Source organism: Camelus ferus, chromosome 5, assembly GCF_009834535.1.
Source record: "Camelus ferus isolate YT-003-E chromosome 5, BCGSAC_Cfer_1.0, whole genome shotgun sequence".
Classification (NCBI taxonomy): Eukaryota; Metazoa; Chordata; class Mammalia; order Artiodactyla; family Camelidae; genus Camelus; species Camelus ferus.
The window spans coordinates 90,015,059-90,038,738 of NC_045700.1; the positions used below are offsets into that span (position 1 = coordinate 90,015,059).

General features: G+C 43.6%; 1 protein-coding gene across 1 annotated transcript in view; it reads left to right on the forward strand.

The window, feature by feature from the left end:
• The first annotated feature begins 2,903 nt into the window (after positions 1 to 2,903).
• Positions 2,904 to 23,680, forward strand: part of ARMC9 (armadillo repeat containing 9) — a 143,598-nt gene continuing 122,821 nt past the window's right edge. Inside the window, 8 exon segments of the mRNA XM_006183280.3 lie at positions 2,904 to 3,041; positions 8,789 to 8,876; positions 10,278 to 10,292; positions 10,294 to 10,404; positions 13,679 to 13,849; positions 15,263 to 15,418; positions 18,863 to 18,955; positions 22,081 to 22,105. Of these exon segments, the coding sequence (XP_006183342.2) occupies positions 8,826 to 8,876; positions 10,278 to 10,292; positions 10,294 to 10,404; positions 13,679 to 13,849; positions 15,263 to 15,418; positions 18,863 to 18,955; positions 22,081 to 22,105 (622 nt within the window). The 5' untranslated portion in view covers positions 2,904 to 3,041; positions 8,789 to 8,825.

Here is a 23,680-nt window from a genome sequence, read left to right on the forward strand (position 1 = left end):
AAGTAGGTTAAATATACTGTTTGATTTAGAGATGTTTTCAATTTAATTCTTGTATTAAGCTCAACCCAAGTGTTCTAGGATTTGAAAGAAGTCTTAAAATAAACTATAAGTAAGGAATTATTGCAGTTTAAATATTTATTGACTGTATCTACTTATTCCAGTATCATCCACAGTCACAAAGAAGCAACCTGAGCTGCTGGTAAGAAGCTACCCCTGGATTTTTTTTAATAAGAAAGTAAACTTACATTGTTTAATTGATAATAAACCCATTATTAAAGCCACTTTTCATTGATATAACATATGAAAATTTATGTCTGTAATAGTCAGGCCTCTTTTGGTCGCAAGTGACAGAAACCCAGCTAGAACCAGTTGAAATGAAAAAGATGGTTGATTGGAAGGATGTTGGGGTGGGGATGGGGGTGACTCACAGAATGGATGGAGTGAGGGCTGCTCCGGGGAACTCAGGAATCTAGGGCCAAAGATTTGATGTCCCCAACATGCTCTCTTTGCATCTCCCTAGGTAACAGCTTCATTTTCTCAGGCCTTTCCATGTGATGAAGAACATTGCAGTAGGCCGACCTGGAGTCTCATTTTACAATGGCCTGACTAACTTCAACAGAAAAACCCCAGGAGTCTCTCATTGGATCAGCTTGGATCACATGCCTATCCTGGACCAATCACTGCCCAGAGGGATGCGGCAAAATTGGTCCAGATTGGGGTGTGATGCCTATTTCTGTGGTCAGGGGTGGGGGTGTGCGGTGCATTACCAGAGGGGAAAGGATGCTGGGCAGACAAAGAGAATAGCCACCACAGTGACCAAACTCCTGCCAGTCAGATAAATGAACTTGTAACAGAGAACAAAGCAGGAATGATTCTTATTATAGCTAAGAGCCTAGGGTTCAAAGGCACAAGGTCTTGGGTTCAGTTCTGGTTCTAGGGGTTCGCACACTCCCTAGCTGTGTGAACTTGGAAGAGTTTCTTAACCTGTGTTATTCATCTTGTCAAAGACAAAATCTGGACAGGCAAGGAGGTTAATTTTATTCAGGCCATTGCAATAGGGAGAGCACCCCAGGTTAGACATTAGAGTGTCTCCACAAGGCAGTTTGACCTTGGATTTGTATGGGGTGAGGGTAGACAGTTACAGGTAGAATGATTTACAGTTGGGATAATCTTGCAACCAGGGGAGATCTCAGTCAATTACCTGAACAGGAAATGTTTATCTCTGTGTCTAACTAGTGTCAGGGAGGCACAAACAGTTCTTAGCTCATCAACCATGAGACAAAGTACAGGAAATTTAAAGGTCTGTGTCTAGCCTTGTCAGCAGGTTGAGGCAAATGGAGACAGGTCTATATTTGACCTTGCCACTGGTAAACAAGGGCATCATCCATGAATCTTACAGGAGTCATGAAAGAGTGGTCAGTGAGCCTTATTTAAGTCACAAGAGGATGGGTAGCTCTTTTTGGTAAGCTACTCCCCAGAACATAAAAGGGTGGGGGGTTTCTCAACCATCACTGTTTTCCAGGAGCACAGGGTTCAGGTAAAGTACAACATTGTTAACCTGTAAAACCCTGAAAATATTGTCTATCTCACAGATGTGGTGTGAGGATTAAATAATCTACATAATTCACTTAGCACAATGCTAAGTGGGATCCCATAGGTTTGCCATATTTAGCAAATAAAAATACAGAACAATATAATGTCCTGTATGCACAATAAAACAAGGCAATATTGGGGATATACTTATACTAAAAACTCATCCAAGTGGGTAGGTTACAGCTTGGTGGAAGAGCTCATGTTTAGCATGCACAAGGTCCTGGTTCAATCCCGAATACTTCCATTAAAAAAATAAGTAAATAAATAAACTTAATTACCTCCCCCCAAACCCCCCCCCCCAAAAAAAAACAAAAAGCAAACAAACAAAAAACTCATCTGAAATTAAATTTTAATTGGTTGCCTGTATTTTGTCTGGCAACCCCTGGCACATGTGAGACAACAATAAATGCTAACTTTTATTATTATGAACGGGGAGATTTATTTTTAATACATCTTACCTGGACAAGGTGTCTCTTCCTGCTAAATACAACCTTTCTTTGAAAACAACCTCAGTGATCTCAAAAGAGCACTGGCAGGGCTGGGGTCTGTGGTGATGGCCACAGATCATCTTAGGGCTTCTTCAAAGGCAAGCTCACCTACCTTCTCCATGCCCTTGTCCCTGTCTCTGTCTTTGTTGGTCTCCACCTTCCTGGAAGCATGAAGATGGAAACATGGAGATTTGGGACTCAGTGCCTGGAGGGGAGGGATTTCCTCCATCTCTAGCCATCTTCTCAGCCTCCAGCCCAGAGTTGGGTGACTCGCAGGTGCTCATTCAGTGCTGGTGAACTTCAGTTCAGAGACACCACGTGCAAGGAGAGGGAGGATCTGTACTTCTGTTTTGTTTTTAAAAACCTACATTTCATGTGGGAAAAAGTTTCTCTAAAATCCCTGTAAAGGGGTGGAACCCTGGTGCCTGGAGGTTTAAGGCAGGTGACATTGGGTGACATTCTCGGTTCTAAGGTGGCCCTGGGTCGCTCCTATAAAATGAGAATAACGACGCCTCCCCCTCCTCCCCGCCCCTGACCGCAGCCCCAACACACTTTGCTGTAATCTCTTGCCGGTTTTGTTTTCCCTGTGGTACAATGAGCTCCTAGAGTTTACGGGTTGAGCCTGCTCGGTCTCATCCCAAGAGCCAGGCACAACTACAGGAGCAATACTTGCGGAAATGAACGAATGGGAAGTCGTGGGGTAAAGGACGGAAGACGTGACCACGAAATGGGAGACCCTGCGACACTAGCCCCTACTTCACTTCCGCCGCCTGGAAGCTTCGGGGCGGAGCTCCCTAGGCTCCGCCTTTCGACCCAGGATGCTCCGCTCCGGTCGCGTCCTGTGATTGGCTGCGCTTCTCCACGTGATGCCAGGCTGGCGGCGGCGGCGGTTGCCGGGGCGACGGCTGGAGAAGTGGCGACCGGGCCGGGTAGGCGCGTGTGCCCGCGGCTAAGCAGAAGGTAAGCGTGTCCCCGGACGCGGCCGGGCCATCCCTGAGCCCGCTGTCTCCAAACGGGGATGAGCAGTGATGGGTCAGTGACGGCGAGGAGCAAAGGGTTGAGATTCTGCTGAGCCCCCTCCCCAGAGGACTATCCCGACGCGCCAACTCGGCAGCCTCTGCCGGATGCCCCCACTTCTCGCCTGCTGCCCTGAGCTCTTCCTCTGGCGTGCGCCCGGGGCGGCAGCCTGGACATCCCAGGGACAGGCCCAGCTGCTTCCCACAAGTAGTCCCTGATCTTTGCTGCAGTGAGCCAAACTTGGAGGGGGCCCAAATCGTCCAGCTGTGGCGTCTGAGAGGGTGACCTGGGGCTTTTATATCCATCCCTTATGTTCCGTTATCCACATCAGCTAACCCCTCTCCCCAGGCACCCAGGTTAAGTCCAGACTTGATCCAATCTAAGCAAAGGCGGGACGCTTGCTATACAAATTCGTCTCCCCGAAAGATCCCATAGTCTAACCCTTAATTCAGCCAGCTTGTAGGCCCTAAATCCCTGTTACATAGAAATCCAGAAGCTGCCACTGCAACCCTCAAGAGTGACTGAAGAAGTTTTCTCTGGTTTTTGCATAGAACCGTGGTTCTCAACTGCATAAAAGTCATCCGGAGGGATTGTTCAAAACAATTTTTGGGCATTGTGCTTGCCATTGTGTTCAGTAAGATCAGAGTGGTGCTAGGAATTTTCATTTGCACAAGCATCCCAGGTGATTCTCATTCAGGTGGTCCACGCTTTGAGGTAATACTGTGTAGTGGTTAATATCAATCTGGATTTAAATTTCTACTTTGTTACTTACTAGTTGAGTTATTGGGAGCATCTCAACCTTCCTGAGCCTCAGTTGCCTCATCTGTGAAAGGAGAATATAAATCATATTCATCTTTCAGATTTATTGTGAAAATTAAATGTGAAGCATTTTGCATGTTGCCTAGCATACAATAAGTCCTCAATAAATGAACTTACTATGATATAAAGATTTACAGAAAATTCTGTATTTCCAAGAATGTCAGAGTAATAGAATACCCAATGATGGCTCATGTTCACTGACAGATGATAGTAGCAGAATCTTATTCAAATGATGGTCATGAAGAACTTCTCTGAGGAAGTGATGCTTATGAAGCACAGAGGTTAGCCAGGTGAAGAAAGAGGGGGAAAGCGTTGTAGGCAGAGAGAACAGTATGTGCAAAGGCCCTGAGGTTGGAAGGATCTTGAATTCTCAAAACAACAAAGTTGTCTTGTTCCAGGGCTTTCAAAAATGCCTTTCTCTCTGCTTGGGCTTCATTTATTTGTCAGATGTCATGGGTGTTTACCATGCCTGCCAGGCACTCTGCTAGGTTCTGGAGATACAAAATTTAAATATAGCTCCCTGCCTTTATAAAGAGGGTAAAAAGTATAACTATAGAAGTAAATGTAGATTACAGAGGTACCCCAGAGGGGAGAGAATTGCCATGATGGGGAAGGAAGGAGAGGGGTTCCTGGAAGAATTCCTGAAGGAGGTCAAGCTCTAAGTATGATGAGTCAAGTTTGTCCACAAGTTGAAGAAGAGTACATCAGAGGGCTTAGAATCGTGAAAGAGCATTTTGTAAGGGTAGTGGCTGGGCATTCACTATTCTTGGAGCTTAAGAAGTGGGGAAGTGCTAGAAGGGAGCCAGCCAGGAATGGGAGTGGTGGTTGGTCCAGAGGAAGGCTGGAGAGGTGGATGGCCCCAGACGATAGCAGTCTTTCTCCTCACACCTTGTATCTGGCAGGCCTGGAAGTGCAGGCGGGGTTGGTGTCCTCCCTGCTCCTCACTGCTGCTTCCCAATCACTGCCCCCTTCCTTTGAAGTACACGCTGTGGGCTTTCCCATGGTTTTTTCCCTTGAAGACTACGGTGTCTACCTCTACACCTCCTCTGCTTCATTTTGAGAGGTTTCAACATCCTGGCCGCACAGGTTTCTTCATCCTCCTTTACTCATAGGCACCTTTTTCCTCCATCCTCCTCATCCACCCACTTCTGCGGTCATGAACTTTTTATTACTGCACTACTTTTAAAATCTTGATTTCAAGTATTTATCCCACTTACACCACCACCTTTTATCTTTCAAGCTCACTGTAGTGTGCCTCTGAGGCAGGTCTGTGACCCCGTTACGTTTTCACTGCCTGGTAACCCCCTTATGCACCCTTCCTCCCGCCATCCTTCACGTAGCTTGGCTTCAGTGCTCCATCCCTATTACACTTGTTTTCTCTTTCACCTCTCCTGGAAAAACCTCACCCTGGTTAACCTAACTCAGACAGCTGAAAGTGGCTGGAGAAAACTGCAAAATGGTGCAGACTGGTTCTGTTTGGGATTAGAGTCCATATCTCAAGCAGACTGTCAGTACTGGAAACCCTGCCATGTATGCATAGTTGATTTGGTTCCCACTTTCCGTTCTCATCAAAATACCAACATGCCTCTTACTCTCAGCTGATGACCCTGTTTCTTGTTTCACCTCTCATCACCAAACCTGTCCATTTCTTTGGTCAGTACCCATATCCTCTGCCATCCCTCTGTCCCTGCCCCTGTCTAAGGCCTGGGCTTCACTGGACACTGGCTGCATCAAGGACATTGCTTCTTTAACCGTTTCCTCTCTCTTCTGTATCATCCATTTTTCCTCCTCTAACTGGGTCATTCCTATCAACTTACAAGCACGCTGCTGAAATGTCTTCCTTTTTATTTTTTATTTTTATTTTTTATTGAAGTATAGTTGATTTACAATATTGTGTTGATTTCAGGTGTCTAGTAAAGTGATTCAGTTATATATATAGTCTTTTTTTTTTTCAGATTCTTTTCCATTATAGGTTATTATAAGACATTGAGTATAGTTCCCTATGCCATACAGTAAATCCTCATTGTTTATCTATTTTATATATAGTCGTGTGTATCTGTTAATCCCATACTGCTAATTATCCCTCCATCCCCCCCTTTCCCTTTGGTAACCATAAGTTTGTTTTCAATGTCTGTGAGTCTGTTTCAGTTTTGTAAATAAATACATTTGTATTAGTTTTAGATTCCATATATGTGATATCATATAATGTTTGTGTTTCTGACTCACTTCACTTACTATGATAGTCTCTAGGTCCATCCATGTTGCTGCAAATTTCATTCTTTTTATGGCTCAGTAATATTCCACTACATATATAGTTATATAATATTCCATTATATATAAATATATATATACATATATATATATCACATCTTTACCCATTCACCTGTTGACAGACACTTAGTTTGCTTCCGTGTCTTGGCTATAGTAAATAATGCTGCTGTGAACATTGGGGTGCATGTATCTTCAAATTAGAGCTTTCTCTGAATATACACCCAGGAGTGGGATTGCTGGATCATATGGTAGCTGTTGGTGTGAATGTAAATTGGTGCAGTGACTATGGAAAACAGTATGGAGCTTCCTTAAAAGTCTTAAAAACCTCCCATCTCTTTCCAGCCACCACACCATCTCTCCTCTCCTTTTTGACTCTCCTTTACTTCTCTTTCTCTCTTTTTAACCCTTTTCAGTCAGGTTCATGTCCTTACCACTCTTATCAAGGTCACTGTCACACTCCATGTTCCCAAATCCAGGGATTAGTTCTTCTGCCTTCGTCTTCCTTGACCACACAGACACAGTAGACACGGGAAGCACCTTCACTGGGCTTCCAGGATGTCACAGTGTCCTGGTTGTGTCTCGCTGATAGGTCTCTGATCTTGCTTGGTCTCCCATCTGCTGCTGCCCTCTCCATACCCCTCAGTGCTGAGTGCCCCAGGGCTCAGCCTGGGCCTGCCCTCCTCTCCTGGCTACACTTCCTCCCGAGGAGGTCACATCTGTTTAGGATGCTCATCTTCTGAAATGTGCTCTTCATGCTGATAACTTCCAAATGCTTCTCTCCAGCTCCCACTTATTCCTTTACTCCACCAGCCTCTTCAGCACCCCAACTTGAATGTCTAAGATGCATCGCAGATTTATGGCCAAAAGAGAACTCTTAATTTAACTCTCAGACTGTTCCTCCCTAATTTTCCCCAGTTCAGCAAGTGGCACACTGTTCCCCCAACTGCTCAGGCCCCAAGTGTCCCCCTTCACCTTGTCCCCTCACATTCCATACCCTGTTCCTTGGCAGTTGACCACCTCTGCCTTTTACACCTGGAGTCAGAACAGTTCACAAGATTGCTTTCGCTGGTTCCAACTTCCCTCATCACTGCTGGTGTCCCCTGTTTCCGTCCATGGTCCTGCAGCCTCTTCTCGGTACACACACAGGCAGACACAGTACTCAATACACGCCGTAAGTCAGGGTGGGTCGGTCCCCTCCTCAGCGCTCTCTCCTGCCTTCCTAGCCCCTTAGCTACACAGACCTACTGACTTGGCGCTGGCACCTCACTCACTGCCTGCTCTCCTCCTGGAGCTGCACCCGCAGCCCCCATGAGTGCTCAGCACTCACGCGTCCCTCCTCCCCAGATCTGGGAAGTGCTCGCTTTCTCACATCTCTGCTCAAATGTCCCATTCCCAGGGAGGCCTTCTATGAAGACCTGATCTAAAATGACCCAAGAACCCTCTCCTCCACTCTCTGTCTCCTTCTTTGCTTTGTTTTCCTCCATATCTGAAATTATTTCCATTTGTTCAGTAAGTATATTTGAACACCTATGGTGTGCCAGGCTCTAGGATGCCAAGTGAACACGTGTCTTCCTCGTGGAATCCATCTCCTGGGTGTGGATAACATGCGTGCAAATGCACACCACCTCCTCTCCCAATACCATAGGCTGAATGATTGTGGTCTTTGCGAGACATTGAAGATTTCTTTTAAGTAAGCAGTATCTGATCTCTTTTGTGAATGTTTAATGTTTTTTACTTGGAAGCAGAGTGAGGGATTGGTGACTCTGTGTTCATTTACATCACATTAATTCTAGTGCAGATCCTTTCTTAAAGTAAATGGATTGACCTTATCATTAAACTCTATTTTGTTCTAAATGCACTGTGGTCTTGACTATTTGAATTACACCTACTACATGTTTGCATATTAGAAAACTGAAAAATAAAAATAATCTTCCACATTCTCACCAGCGATCCTTGACATTTACACCATCCTCCAATCCACATTCATTTTAAGCAATTGTCGTAGAAGAGAGAATTCCTTTTGACTTTAGGCCACTGTGTTTCCTAATGCTGTTGTAATATACTACCTGTGAACTTAGTGGCTTAAAAACAGCACAGATTTCTTACCTTACAGTTCTGGAGGTCAGAAGTCTGAAATGGGTTGCACTGGACTAAAGTCAGGGTGTTGGCAGGGCTTGTTTCTCTCTGGATGCTCCAAAGGAGAATCCATTTATTGCCTTTTCCAGCTTCTAGAAGCTGCCTGCATCCCTTGGTTGCTGGCTCTTCCTCTCTCTTTAAGGTCAGCGACGCCTGGTCGAGTCTTTCTTCCACTTGCATCACACTGACGTTGACCTTCTTGCTTCCCCCTTTCCCTGATAAGGATTACACTGGGCCCACCAGATAATCCAGGCTACTGTTCCTGTTTTAAAGTCAGCTGATTAGCAACCTTAATTCCACCTGCAGCCTTAATCGCCCCTTGCCATCAACCTAACACATTGACAGGTTCTGGGGATTCAGCCATGGACAGCTTTGGGGGCCATTATTCTGCCCGCCACAGGATCTTTTTGTGATTATACAGATGGTTGAAATGAAAGCCTTTGTCTTATGTTTTTGCCTTGTAGAGATTTTTGCTGTGAGAATTAATAGTAACAGTTCAGTATGGAGGATATTCTGGCTCACGAATCGGAATTACTTGGACTCGTGAAAGAGGTATGTTTTACAAAATACAGGTCACAGAAAAAGGGATCTTGAAAACTTGTAAAGCTTGTATTTTACAACAGCAACAAATTCTACAGTGCCTTGTAATGTTTCTGTCGTTACAATACATCTATCTTTTTCCATTTTATAGTTTTCCATGTATTTATATTTTGTTTTCATAGCTCAACCGAAATCTTAAGCTGCTTTGCAGGACTCCTTCAAAGAAAGTTATAAAAGCAACATATGTTTGTGATAAAAGATTTGAAAAGTGTAGAAATAGAAATAGTGAATTTCCCTGCTCTACCCCTGCAGTGACCACTGTTAATGGTTTAGTGTGTTATCTTTTCAGACTTTTTTCTACAAATATTCAAAATATATCCACATGACTGTAGTTTGTTTTACAAAAGCGATGATACCACACACATTGTTCTATCTGTCAACAGTAATGTAGTATGAATGTCTTCCTGAGACCTGCCTCGAGGAGTGGCCGCATCACCTGTTTAACTTGTTACCTATTCACGGGCATTTTGGTGTCCTGCACTGAAGGCTTTTCAAGGGTGGGACCCAAGCCTTGTGCTCTGCTGCTGGTATCCTCTACTGCTTTAGCAGGGGGCCAGCACACAGCTGCTGCTAAAGAAATGGTTGCTGCTGTTTTACTGTGTGATTGGACTGTCCATTAGACACTGAGTCCTGGCACTGGAACCAGGATGAGGCACCCGCCTGGGAATGCACCTTTGGAATTTGGCGTGACCAGGAATAAATTTTCCAAGCTGTCACAGCAGGGGGTTGTGGAGAGAGCCTGGGGAGATAGGCATAATTAGAGGAGGTGGAAACAGAAAGGTGTGACTGACACAACCTGAGAAGGGGGCGGAGAAGTGCGGAGCACTGGATGTCAACAACGCAAGGTGGGGCATTTCACAACTGCTGGTGGTCCTTAGTGCAGGCTTGAAGATCGCTGATGACCTTGCCCATCTTTAAGCACTTACCTGTTGTTCTCAGGGACAGGCATTATTTCTAATCCCTCTGTTTCAAGTAACAAATTCCCAGAGACCTACTAGACCTAAGCCAGCAGGCCTTCTGCCGATCACTTTTGCCTTTTTCAAACTGCCGCACGTACCTTCTTATTTTCCACGAATATAATGAATCATACAACCCACATGTTCCTTTTGAAAACAAATATATTTTCTGTAAATAAATGTTTTTTATGATACTGTCTTTCTAGGCTTTTAGTGTATATATTGATAAGTAAATTCTAAGCTGGACCCCAAGTTACTTCTCCCAAAGATGAGAGTTCATTAACCCCATTATAAGTTTGTGATAACATTTTGAGCTGGTACAGTTACACCAAAGATAGTTACTTTGTTGATGTTAAAACAGAGAAATATATGTATACTTATGCTCTTTTTTAAATAGTATTTGGATTTTGCCTGAATTTGAAGATACCTTGAAAACATTTTCAAAAGAATGCAAAATAAAAGGAAAACCATTATCTAAGTCAGCATGTGGCTCCTTAAGGGACTCCAAATCATTGATAATCCAGGTAATATTTTACTTTTTTTGATTTCTGTAGATAATCAAGATGTTCCCAACTTGTAAAAAAATGCTGCCGTAAGAGAATGGTGGAATCGTTTCAGGGGACCTGGGCAGAGTGATGGTTAGACTGTGCAGATGTTTATGGATAAATTAGTAATGTCAGCTTCAAGTCTCTGTACCCTGCCTAGGAAATGGGTGGAACATAAGATCTTTCACATACATTTCTTGGGAAGAAGAAAAAGAGGAAACCACGCAATGCTTAGAAACTGAGACAAATGTGGTTCCCAACCTGGGAAGTTTTAGGTTAGTCATTCTAGGTCCTGGGGACACAGTGGTGAACAAAACCAAACCAACCTCTGCCCGCATGGTGCTTGCATTCTAATTTGGGGTGGTTGGAGGGGCCAGGGAGCAAGAGTTGTATGCAAGGCAGCATCCTGTCAAAGGAAGGCCTGAGCAGCCGTGAGCCCCTTGCAGTGAGCTGCAGAGGGCAGATATTATATGGTCCTCAATTCTCAGGGTTAGAAAGGACCTTAAAAGTCCTTATTCCAACCATTGGTTCACCTTGAACATGTCCAGTGACAGGAGAACATCCCATTTCCCGAAACACCATACTTCAGCTTTGCATTTTATTACTTTAATAAATTTATTTGTTTCAATGTACATACTTCCAGGAAAAATATGAGACTTGATTTGAGAGTTCCACTGAGTGGCTGTAGGTCAGGCCATAGCCACCGCCTGTCTGCTCCTGACCCCTGACTCCCCAGGGGCCTGGCACAGGGTACCGCTGAGCAGGGGCACCGTCGAAGTGGCCTGCGGAGCTCGAGTGGGGCTGTGCGCTCTGCCCAGCGTCCCTCCGGCCCTCAGGCACTCAGATGCTGAGCTGCCGCCACTTCAGACACAGACTCCCCTGTCGAAGGGCAGCCTGATGGTTCCTCCCAACCCCAAAGCAAACATTCCAGAACATGAAACAAGAATATAATCTTTATTAGGACATGGAAACAGAGGCTGTTCTTAACTGGAGAGACCCTGAAACTTTATGATTGTCCATAAGCAGGTCTTTCCTGCTCATTCGGTAAACAGCTATGCTCCATCATTATAGATTTCCCAAACAAAAATACCTGGAGCAGTGGTTTAGCAACATTTGCTAAGTGTCAGTGACACTCAGCAAAGGGAGAGTTTCACTAAGCACAGTTCTGTAAGAATGTGTGAGTGTGTGTGTGTGTGTTTGTGTGTATGTGTCTGTGTGTTTACAGGTGATTATTATTGGTGTGTAAATTTTTTGATCTTGGTCATTCTGGCTGTGATCATGGCTTACATTCGAGAAGTTAATATTTTGTGACCCTATGAGTTGTAACACCGGATTGCTTTATGTGTAGATACTATTTTAAACACAGGGACCGTTTCCAGGTACAGAATACAATTCACAGATTGGGCTTATGATGACACAGCAAAGATTTGTGACCCTAGGTCTACAGATGTAGAGTTTAGAATAAACAAATAAACTGTGGATGGGCCATTTGACGTGTAGACTTTGTCAAGCCATGTTAAGAAAATACCTTGACTCCAAGCTGTAAAGTACCCATGAGAGTCTGCGCTCCCCATTCACGTGGTCACTGCACCTCTCAGGTTTGCTCGGAGCTCAGAGGTGAGCCTGAGCGGGGCCAGGCCCCAGCCGCACAGCCCTTGGGAGAGTCCCCTTCAGCTTAGCATCAGCCAGTAGCAAGGAAAGAGGATCCTTTGACTAGGCTCCCCAAATTCTCCTGGAGGTCCGTGATGGCTTGTGCTTTGTTTCGGCCCCGTCCTGCCCACAGTTGTTGACCTGCTATCCTTCCCTGTTTCCACGGCTGAGGAACAGAAAGAGGCCGATTTTGAGGCGGGCTTATTTATTACCACTGTAGGGCTTATTCTGAAAAATTCTGAGTCTCTTTGAAATGTATGCCAGTACCTTCTAGAGTAAGACAGTATTCAGAGACAGTTGTTCCCTGTCATATGACACAGAGAACATTTTTTATAATATCCACATTTGAAAGTTCTTTACCAGAAAATGTCTTTGACTTAAGGATAACCAAACACTGTAACATTGTTCTCTATACACTCTCATTTTATAATGTTAAAAAGCTTGATTAAAAGCAAATAGAATATGTAACTTTAAAAAAAGAAACAATTTTACAGAAAAAGTGTAAAAACTTAAAAAAAAAAACCATAAAAGAACAATGACCAAATAATGGTGGTAAATAATTGTGATGCTGGTTGGAGGAATTGGTGATTCTACAGAAAATCCAGTCTGAGAAAAGCTTTTGCAATTGAGCAAAAAATGTAGGTCTGAGTATATTGAGCATTTGATACAAAAAGGAGAACCACGTGAGTCACATTGTTTTGAACTATCAGGAAGTTCTTTCAATTCTGCCTTAAACTCTGATCTGCAGATTTATGCGGCAGGTATTTGTGATGGGTCAGTTATCATTCTTCTTGTGAGACAAGCGGCATGATGATTGCCACCTCCTTTCTCCAAAATTCTCTATTTCCACTGCTGCATGGTGGCTCGGGAAGCTGCCTCTGCCCCGCGGAGCCAGACTCGCGCGCTCCGAGGTCGGGCTGGTGCCAGGCCTGTGCTCCCTCCTCCATCTCCAGCCTGTGCCTCTTTGTTTCTGGACCTGGAGGGCCCGGGCAGTCACTGTGTGGGTTTGTTGGGTCTGTGGTTGCTTCCCACGGCGCCCTCTGCACCAGACGTGCTTCTGGCCACAGTGGGCAGGTGGCAGCGCCCACCTCCCTGGCCTGGGACAGACTGCGCTCCATGTGGTTGAGCTCCTGGCCACGCGGGGACTGGGCAGCCGGGCCGTCAGTGGGTCCATAGGTGTGTGGTTTGTTCTGAGATCTGGCTGGGCTCTGGGTCTGGCCTTTTTTCATCCGTTGTGGGTCGAGAGTCAGCAAGTCCAAAGGGTGACTTCAGTGTATTCGTGTGCTCAAATCTTTGGCCTATGCCTGGTTCCTTCCATTTCAGAGACCTTGTGTTGCATCTGTTCTTTAGAATGCTCAGCTCTGATGTTGCAAAGGGCTGGAAAACCAGGATCAGTTTGCAGGATTCTCAGCCTAAGCAGTTTGAAGCCTGCTGGGGCTCTGTTTTCCTCTCTCTTCCCTCTGAAAAGGAGACCCAGTTCTCCTCACCCTGACACGATGGAGTATATGGGGTTTCCAAGGTGCTGGGAGGGTGTGAGAATTTGGGGTGTTGGGAGAAGGGGCATCCCTTATGACTGGGGTTCAGTGTGATGTCTTCTCCCCAGAGGGACCTCCTTGCTGCATTTGACAGTGGAGACCAGAAGATGTTCTTCGATTTGTGGGAGGAGCACGTGCCCAGTTCCATCCGAGATGGTGACTCCCTCGCCCAGAAGTTGGAATTCTATCTTCACATCCATTTTGCCATTTATCTTCTGAAACACTCCGCAGGGAGACCTGTAGGTTCACCATGTGGTGTGGGTTGGTCCAAATGGTGTGTTAGATGAGAATGTTAGCTGTTGTGTTTTGCAAGTGGGCATTAATTTAGTTTTGTGGCCAATTTACCATATTACTTCTAAGGAGTAGGCATCTTATGTTTTGATGAGTGATTTTCTATCTCATTCCCAGCAGTTTATTTTCTAATTTATACAGAAAGTTAATCATTTCTGTAATGAAAGCTGCATTTTCCTGAGTACCTCAGATTTTTGAAAGCTCAGCAAAATAAAGTTTATTTGGCAACTTAAAATATATACATGCATATCTAAAAGAACAAATATTTAGACCACATTTTCAACCATATATTAAAAGATAAATATAAGCTTCAACAGGGGGAAAATAGTATGCTTGTTTGTGAAAGCTCATTTGGGTGATGGGTTGAATTTAGCTTCTGTGAACCATGTGCATTGTTGTGTGGCTTCTCCACGCACTGACTACTGCCCCCAGGGCCAGGGCCTGTGTTAACTTATTAAAATGTCAGGGGGCCATAGGAGGGGTCAGCGTGGAGGGAGCAGCTTTACAGTACATTGTGGGGGCCATTCTTGGAAGGCTGTTTGTTTGGATGGTACTCGTGGGTGCCAGCAAAGGAGATTTTCATTTTCTTTGTATTTATTTTTATTTTTCTAATTTTTCCATTTTGCTGTAAGATTGAAAAAAAAATCAATAAATGTTTAAAGTCCAGTGGCTAGGGAGGTGCTTCAAGATGCAGGTGAAGTGAGATGCAGTGTGATGGCGTGAGTGTGAGGTGGTGAGGGACGTGACTGGTGGGGCCAGGGAGGACCCACTCACTGATGCCCGAGAGGAAATGGAAACCCTGCTGGGGACCTGGGATTCCATGTGGAAGCAGGGAAGCAGGCAAGATCAGTTCTTAGTTAGCTGAGTAAAGGAAAGCAATAATGATATGGAAACTTCTGTTTCAAAATGCTTTTCACCTCTAAAAACTTCTTGTAAGGGAATCATGCATGGGAAGGCAGACAAGTGTTTATAATATCTGAAGTATGAAAACAGTGTACATAGCTAATAATGGGGGCATTGGTTAAATAAATGACGATGGACCCACAAGATGAGGTTTTGTTCTGCCATTAAAAATGATGAGTGGGAAGAATTTTAAGGATATGAGAAAATGGTAATGATAGAGCATAAAGGCAGCATTTGAACTCACGATATATCTAGCTCTCTGATACTCCTGACAGTTTCATGAAGGGATGAAGGCAGGGGTGATGTTAGGATGACTGGAGACACTGCGCAGGCTGGGCCGGAGTGGGAGGATGCCAGCAATGTTCTGGAACTGAAGGAGCCGCAGAGAGAGGAGGGGGTGAAGGGGTGAAATGGCATCAAACAGGAGATCTCAGACAAGCACCCTCCCTTCCTTGTAGGACAAAGAGGAACTGGATGAAAGGATTTCCTATTTCAAAACCTATCTGGAGACCAAAGGGGCAGCACTGAGCGAGACCACAGAATTTCTCCCTTTCTATGCACTTCCTTTTGTTCCCAACCCTATGGTGCACCCCTCATTTAAAGAACTCTTCCAGGTAAGTGACAGCCTCTGAATCTTGTATCAGAACCTGGACAGCTTTGCAGTTTCACTTTGTACATGCTGGTGGTTTCTGAATGATGCTCTAAAAAACTCTAAAATTTGCTTATGTTATATTTTAAAAGAGTGTATAGATAATTTGCTGTAACAGACTTTTCTTGTACCATAAAATGATTTTTTGGGTGTGCCAAGACTTGTTAACACAGACTGACATAAATACTTTAAAATATGCTAACCTCTTAAATTATTCTGTGTATACTTTTGTAGTATTGAAATGATAGTTTATTCAATTACAATGTACTTTATTCAATTATAATTACAAGGAGCCTGAAAAGAAAAACTAGGTTATTTTACACAGTTGCTGGTCATGTATATTTTGACATTTTTTTTTTAATCTATAAAAAAAAATTTTTTGAGGGGGAGGTAATTAGGTTTGTTTATTTATTTATTTTTAGCTAAGGTACCAGGGATTGAACCCAGGACCTCGTGTGTGCTAAGCATGTGCTCTACCACTGAGCTCTGCCCTCCCCCTGGCCATGTATATTTAGACTTGTGTTAAAATTCTCACTTACTTGGTGTGTATCTGCCTCCCTGATTGTGCACTATATTATTTCCATCTGGCAACTTCTCTCTAGCTCTTTTAATTGTTATACTTCATTTTAGTTGACATTTTACCATAACATTTATTTACAATATTTATCTATTAGAGTAATTTTTGTTGACTTGTTAAAATTAATATGTCCCACCCAGAGGCTTATTGAAATGTATTTAGAGACAGACATTTTGATGTAATTAGATACTTTGTCTAAAGATCTCAGTTTCCAGGAATTTGTGTGGCGCTTACTCCCCTGCCATTGAACAACTGGTGCAGTTCTTCCTCCAAACCCAGCCCTTCTGAGTTTCTGCTGTGATTCAGCAAAACAGATTTCATCCCTCCTGAATAGTAACTGTTAAACGGAAGGTCAGGGAGCTGACGGATTCCATCAGAGCCGGCTTGGTATAGAGTAGCAAGCTGAAGACTGTGCTAATTTTTCTGTCAGTCCAAATTTGGTTTTACCGCCTTCTTCTAGAAGGCTGAAAATATCAAATAATTAGGAAGAAGATGAAACTTGAAATGGGGTGTTAGATTTTCTCACAGCCAGGGCGTCTGTGTAGGAGAATTACAACGGGGCGGTGTGGCTGCAGCGTGGGTCAAGGTCAGGCGGAGCTGGCAGAGTCGGGGAGGGTCCCGCTCAGCCCGCAGGCCCATGGGCACTCCGGTCTGGGCTCCAAGGCAGAGTTCAGGTTCTTCAGAGACCATGAGTTTAGAGGTCATCAGTACTCATGGAAGGTCATTTATTTCATTTTTTTCCTTTTGCTGCTCTCTAAATATATGTTTTTAATGGTCATCACAGATACTTTAGTGTGTATACATAATAAAATCTTAAGTTAGTATCTTTACTCTCTTCCTGACCATTGTAAAGACCTTAGAATGCATTAACCTCATTCATCCCCTTCCCAATTTATGTGCTATTATTGTCAAATATTTTGATTATATATTTCAACCCCATGAATTAGAAAGTTTTGTTATTTTATGCACTCAGTATATATATAGGTTCACCCTTAGATTTGCCAGTATTTCTGCTTCCTATTCCATCTTGCCAGCGTTGAGGGCCTTCCATCTGGGATCATTTTCTCCTCTACCTCAGGTACGTTCCTTTAAAATCTCCTTTAGCTGAGGATCTCTTCCTTTAGTTCTTGTCTGTGTGAAAACATCGGTTGCTTTCTCAGAAACAGTTTGGAGCACTAGAGTTACGATTATTTTCTTTTGGGACGTAAGGTGTTGTTATCTCGTCTCCTACCTCCCATCGTTGCTGCTTTGAAGTTGGCCATCAGACTACTTGCTGTTCCTTTGTAGCTGATCTACCTTTTTTCCTCTGGCCTTTAAGATTGTATAATCTCACGATCGTGTGTCTAGGGGCATGCAAATGTTTTAGGTTGTTTTGTTTTTAAGTCTTGGTTTATGTTGGCCAACCTAGTGGTACTGAGCAGAGGTTGTTTTCTGTCTGGTCGAGCAGAGAGAGCCTTTGGCTGGAGCGCACTATGTTAGTTTCCTGCAGCTGCCGCAACAAAGGATCACAGACTGGGTGGTTTAAAACAACGAAGGTTTATCGTCTCACAGTGTGGGAGGCTGGAGGTCAGACATCAGGGTGTCTGTAGGGCCCTGCTCCCTACGAAGCCTCTAGGGGAGGAGCCTTCCTTGCCTCTTCCAGCCTCAGGTGTCCCTTGGCTTGTGGCTGCTTAATTCCAGATCTCTGCCCTGTCTTTACATGACCATCTTCTCTTTGTGTCTGTGTCTAAATATCCTTCTTATAAGGACACAAGTCATATTGGATTAAGAGCTTACTTTAATCCAGCCTCATCTTAACTGATCACAACCACAACACCCCCGTTCCCAGTGACCTCAGATTCCAAGGTGATTAGGACTTCAACATATCTTTTTAGGGAACACAGTTCAACCAGTAACAGACACATTATAAATAAACTTATCATGTTGTGTCAGGGAATTACAAAATCTTTTAAAAATGGGAGACTTCTCTGCTTATCTGGCAGTATTTTTCCCAAAAAGTCAAATAATGCACTGGATAGGCTGATTGGGTGGAGGTGTGGATGAGGATTGGAGCCGTAGAGAAGTGGGGGCGGATGGGGCAGGTATGAGGGGAGATGGGGCAGGATCTGAGAGGTCAGTGGACATGAACTTTTAGTGCTATAGCTTCCTTTTTAGGGGAACTTCTTGGTTTGGGTGGTAGATATTTTTGTTTGAAGACTATAAGGAGCATTGTCCTGAGAGAAACCATTGCTTGTGACACTTACTCTTTTACTGTTTAAATCATTGTTTTTTCCTTATCAATGAGCATGATTTGAGGTAAATAAACTATTTTTAAGGGACAGACCAAACTAAAAGTATATCATAATTCTTGACCAGATGGCATATTTGAGGTAGATAACAACTTCTTTCTGTTTTCTTTATCCAGATGAGGTTTATGGAAATAAGTCCCTTTCTTTTGGAGATTTTTAGGAACTCAGTGATAATTGTATGCCTGCCAGTGCCACGTATGACTGAACTGTACTCAATTATTCTGGTATTCAACCTAATAAGGTTACTTGTCATGCTTGTGTTTAAAACACATGAAATGTTCAAATCACGGGCAGGGTTATTTTTTCCCTGTTTATGAAAGTACTCAATTCTCTCCTCCTCCTGTGGGCTCTTGAATCTTCTATAAATGAATCGGTCAAATGTCCTAAAACCTGTTTTTTGTTTTTTTTTATAGCATCACACCATTGGCAAGACATCTTGCTTCTGATTTCAGTAACTGTGGCAGAGTTCTTTTACCCTAAAGGCCACAACTTGACGATGTTGTTGGCATTTAATGTTCTAATTGTCTTTTTTTTCCCCCCTCAGGATTCTTGGATTCCAGAATTAAAGCTGAAGTTGGAAAAGTTTCTGGCTTTAATTTTTAAAGCCAGTAGCACGCCAAAGCTTTTAACATTATATGTATCCTTTTGAAGCAAGTAGGGACCACATATGGTGTCGCACGCTGGCTTAGATGGACTCAAATCGGGCTAAGTGATGGCAATGTTGTTTTCGTGCTTAGAGGTGGATGAAGCTTTAATGGGAGCATGTGTCAAGGCCTGTAAGTGGTTGGCTTCTATGGCATTGGGTCTCTGAGACTTGGCTAGGGTCTTATTTTCACATCACTGGCCTTAAAGCTGTCTTAGTAGGGGAAAAAAATGTCTGTCTTGGAAAAGAACTCTTTGGAAGAATTGTCCCTCCACAGATGTCAGTCACTTTTAAGGCCTTGAGGCCATGGCATATGGATCAAGTCATATATATAACTTGTCATTCAAATTGGGACTTTTAAAAAACAACTATTGAGATACAGTTTATACACCATAAGATTTACTCATTGTAAGTGTATTATTCAATGATTTTTAGCAAATGCATAGAGTTGTGCAGCCATCATCACAATCCAGTTTAAATAGGGGCACTTTTGAGAGTAAAAAGGGGACACTAATCAGGCCACAGGTGTAAATGGAGCCTGTCCAAGGAAGAATGGAATGGATCACCCTGCCTGGGGGAGGCTGATTTCCCAAAGCTTGTTAGTCTTTAAGGATGCTGGTCTCCTTTCATTCTGAACAAGAACGTATCAAAAGTTATTTCGTAACAAGAATATAGCATTTTGAATTGTAAAGTTGATGTTTGTTTTGTTTCATTTAATAAAAAATTTATGCACTTTGCTGCATAACACTTTCTGCTTCCTTTCTAACTCTGAAGCACAGGACTCTTCCTCATTGAGCCTTTTTGTCCCTGGGATTTTGTGATACTCCTGTGTCAGGTTCCTAAGCCTCAGGGGTTCCCTGTTGCCTATATGCAGCTCCTTAGCCTCGCCTTGAGACTGTCCCCAGTCTGACGGAATACAGCTAGCTCTCCTCTCTGTTTTTATATCCTTAAGATTTTGTTCAAATACTTCCCTCTGGCCATGTACCATTATGTTTGCATATCCAATTCTTTTCCTTCTTAGAGTTCCATATAAAATGACAGATTTCAGTGAAACTAGGACTTTTCCAACCTGGCTTATGATTATTTTAATGTTCTTATAAAAAACATTTCTCCTTAAAGGTAATGGGTACCAGTACATAAGAATTCTAAAAAAAATTACTTACATTGTAGATCATATTAGTTATGTTAATAATAACACCCACCTCATAGGAAAGATATGAGGATTGAGTTAATACATAAAAAATTTACTTGCTTAAATAGTCTGACACAGAGTGCTTGATAACCGTTAGCTGTTAGTATTATAGTTTGCAAATGCTTGTCATCTTTTATCCTGTTCAACATGCTTTGAAACAGATACACTGAAATATAGCCTGTAACTATAAACATTATTCCTTTCTTTTGTTATGTGGAAATATTTGGAGTTCAGTTCAACACATATATTAGGTTGAATATTGTGCTAGGAATTAGGGATACAAAGAAAAGATACAATAAAAAAATTAAAAAATAAAAAATATATTAAAAGAGAAAAGGCCAAGACATAGTTGTCTTATCCAAGTTGGATTTTTGAATGGGAAAATGGGTGTCTGTGAGGCAGACAGAATGAAGAATGGGAGGTCCAGCTCGTGCAAAAGCACTGAGCCAGTATGTTTGGGAAACCACAAAGAATTACAGTACTCTAGAGCAGAAGGATTGAGAGAGAGAAAGTCAGAGACTAGGCAGGGCCCAGGGCATAAAGATTCCTATGAGGTAAGTACTGACGAGCCTTAAAGCTTTTTAAGGAGCAGAATAATGTGGTCATGTTTGTATTTTTTAAAAAAAAATCACTTTTAAAATTCCTGATTATGAAATTGATCATATTCCTTCTAGAAAATCTGGAGAGCACAGCAATACATTTGTATGCGTACATACATCCCAAAGTATGTAACGTTTACAGTAAACAAAGATAGATACTTGCAGGTGTATGTATTTTAAAGTATTTTTATCAAATAGAGCATTTCTTCATATCATTAAATATTCTTCAAAAATAGGTTATTTCCTCAAAAGTTTATACATAGAATTATCACATGACCCAGCAATTCCCCTCCTAGCTGCATGCTCATATGTCTACACAACGCCTCGTATGTGAATGTTCGCAGCAGCATTATTCAGAATAGCCAAAAAGGGCAAACAACCCAAATGTCCATCAGCTGAGGAGTGGATAAACAATATGTGGTATAGCCATACAATGGAATATTATTTGGCAATAAAAGTGAACGAGTTACTGATCTGTGCTACAAGATGGATGAATCTTGAAAACATTACGCTAAATGAAGGAAGCCAGACTCCAAAGGCTGCGTATTGTGTGATTCCATTTGTGTGAAAGATCCAGAAGAGGGAAGTCTCTAAAGATAGTAGATTAGTGTTGCCTAGGGCTGGGAGGGTGGCAGAAGTGGGGGTGACTGCTGAGGGGCAAAGGGTTTCTTTTCTTGGGTGATGAAAATGTTCTGCAGCTGATTGTAGTGATGGTTACACAACTCTGTGAAAGTGCTGAAAACCACTGAAATGTATACTTTCAGTGGGTGAATTACATAACATGTGAATTAAAGCTCAATAAAGCTGTTACCAAAAAAAATTTAAGAAAATCTAAATAAAACAGGGAAATACTTTGCTTTCAGTCATGCGACCAGACGTGTAGGAGCTGAGACGCACACCCAGGCAGGCTGGCTCCAGGTCTGCCGTCTTCGCTGCTGCTGCTGTGCTGGTTTCATCCCGGTCCACATTTCCTCAGGCTAAAGCTTCAGCATTGAAATTACAGAGTTAAAGGGTATGAATTCAGATTTGCATTTCTAGTCAAACATTTTGGTTGCTGCGAGGGGGCTTTTTGAAGCGGGTAAGGAGACCAGTTAGGGGGTTGTTGGCCGCACAGAGCAGTAACTTAGGAGAGAGGAGGGAGTCATTCAAGGGCTGAGCAGTCAGTAGCTGTCTTAGCTGCTTATAGCAACACTAAGAGGCACCCTTCCCTGTCCTGAGGTTTCTCTTTTCTACCTCAGAGGCTCTTTCTCAGATTGACCGACACAATGTGCGGTGCTCTGAGCTCTGTCTCCTGAAAGCCTGTTTTCCTGAACTTCTTTCCATCTCAGAAGGAGAATGGACACAGCAACAAAGGTAAATCATCCAGATTAAATTTCTTAGTAGCAGCTTTGCTACCTCAAGTTCTAAGCAATGAGATGGAGAGAATTCCACAGACTTGGCAAACGCGGGCTTTAACAGTCTAAATATTTATGAAGTGCTTTGCAGTCATTTTTATCGCCATTCCTGGAGGCCCACTTTTCAGGGAGGCTGGTATTGTGAGCTTCATTTTGCACGTGGGGTAACTAAGACACAGAGAAGCACAGGGAATCCAAGCAGTATGCCCGAGGGAGGGAGCCGCCCAGCACAGTGAGAAGACACAGTGCCGCGTGGACGGGGAGTGAGTTAACTTTAGTCTCTCCCACTTTTCCTTGAACTAGTCTAACGGGGTCTTATCCCAGTAGCCGTATGGACTACCCACTTAAGAACTAAAGCATTTCCAGTTTTCACATTCAAAGGAGGAATCCAGTCTTCAGTTTTTAGCATAAAATGATGGCTTTCTACCATTAGTAATTTTTACCAAGAACTGTTCGTTTTTCAGAAAGGTGAGAAAAACTTTAGATAACGTGAAAATGGTGGCCTCTGTGGGGGTTCTTTGCCAGAGTTTTGTCTTTGATGCAACATTATGAAAACTACTTAAATTATTATGTTGGAAAAGGGTGTGTGATGCGCTTCACGTCTTTGATAGGTGTCGAGGGCAACATCCTCAATTCCCAGCAGGTGGAGTTTTACTACATAAAATAGCACGATTGCCCTTCTCACTGCAGAATCACGGTAGAGAGGATTTCAAAACTTCCTGCTATTGTTTTTCTGTTTCCTTTTAGAGAGTTGAAGTTTTCTAAAGAAAAGAAGCATAAGTGAATTATTTAGCTCTTTGCTTTCCAGGGAGCTGACAGATGAGCAGTGCTTCAGATTTGATACCCACGAGGGCCTCAGTAGCTTCAGATGACAGAGTCTGCATGTTTGCTGTCGCCCTTTGTAGCCTTGGTATCTCCAGCCCGGCAGCTTGAGACATGCTGCTCGTCCTGGGCTGCCCCCTCCTGTAGCTCGGAGGGGCCCTTCATGGAGGAGCCGCAGGTCTCAGGAATCAGTCCCTGGGTCCATGCCTGAACACGGTGGGGCAGCAGGGTATACTTTTGGCCTCTTGGGGTCAATGTGGAACACTTGGAGGGTCACAGGCCACAGCCGTGAGCTCCCCAAGGTGGCTCTGCCCCCAGCATGGTTACACCCGAGGACCAGGCCCCCCGGGTGTCTCTGTAGCGACTCAGGCCCGCTTCCTCTGGGTTAGTGCAGCTCCGGGCCTGGGCTGGGGGCCTGGGCCGGTTCCCTCGCCACAGTTCTTCAGTTGGGCTGGTCACTTGGGCCTTGCCCTGAAACTCCTGGAAACGCTCCCTTGCCTCACTATTTCTGTTTCCCTTGCTGCCTAGCAAACCACCTCAGACTTAGTGGCATAAAACAACAATGTCCGTTTCTTCTTTTTATCATTTGGGAGTTGTGGGCTCAGTTGGGCAGCCCTCCCTTGGGTGGCTCCCAGGTGTAGACAGAAGCGGGTAGAGCCCTCTCCCAGGCTTCCTCACCCTCGTGCACAGGTCTGCTGGCTGAAGCTGGCTG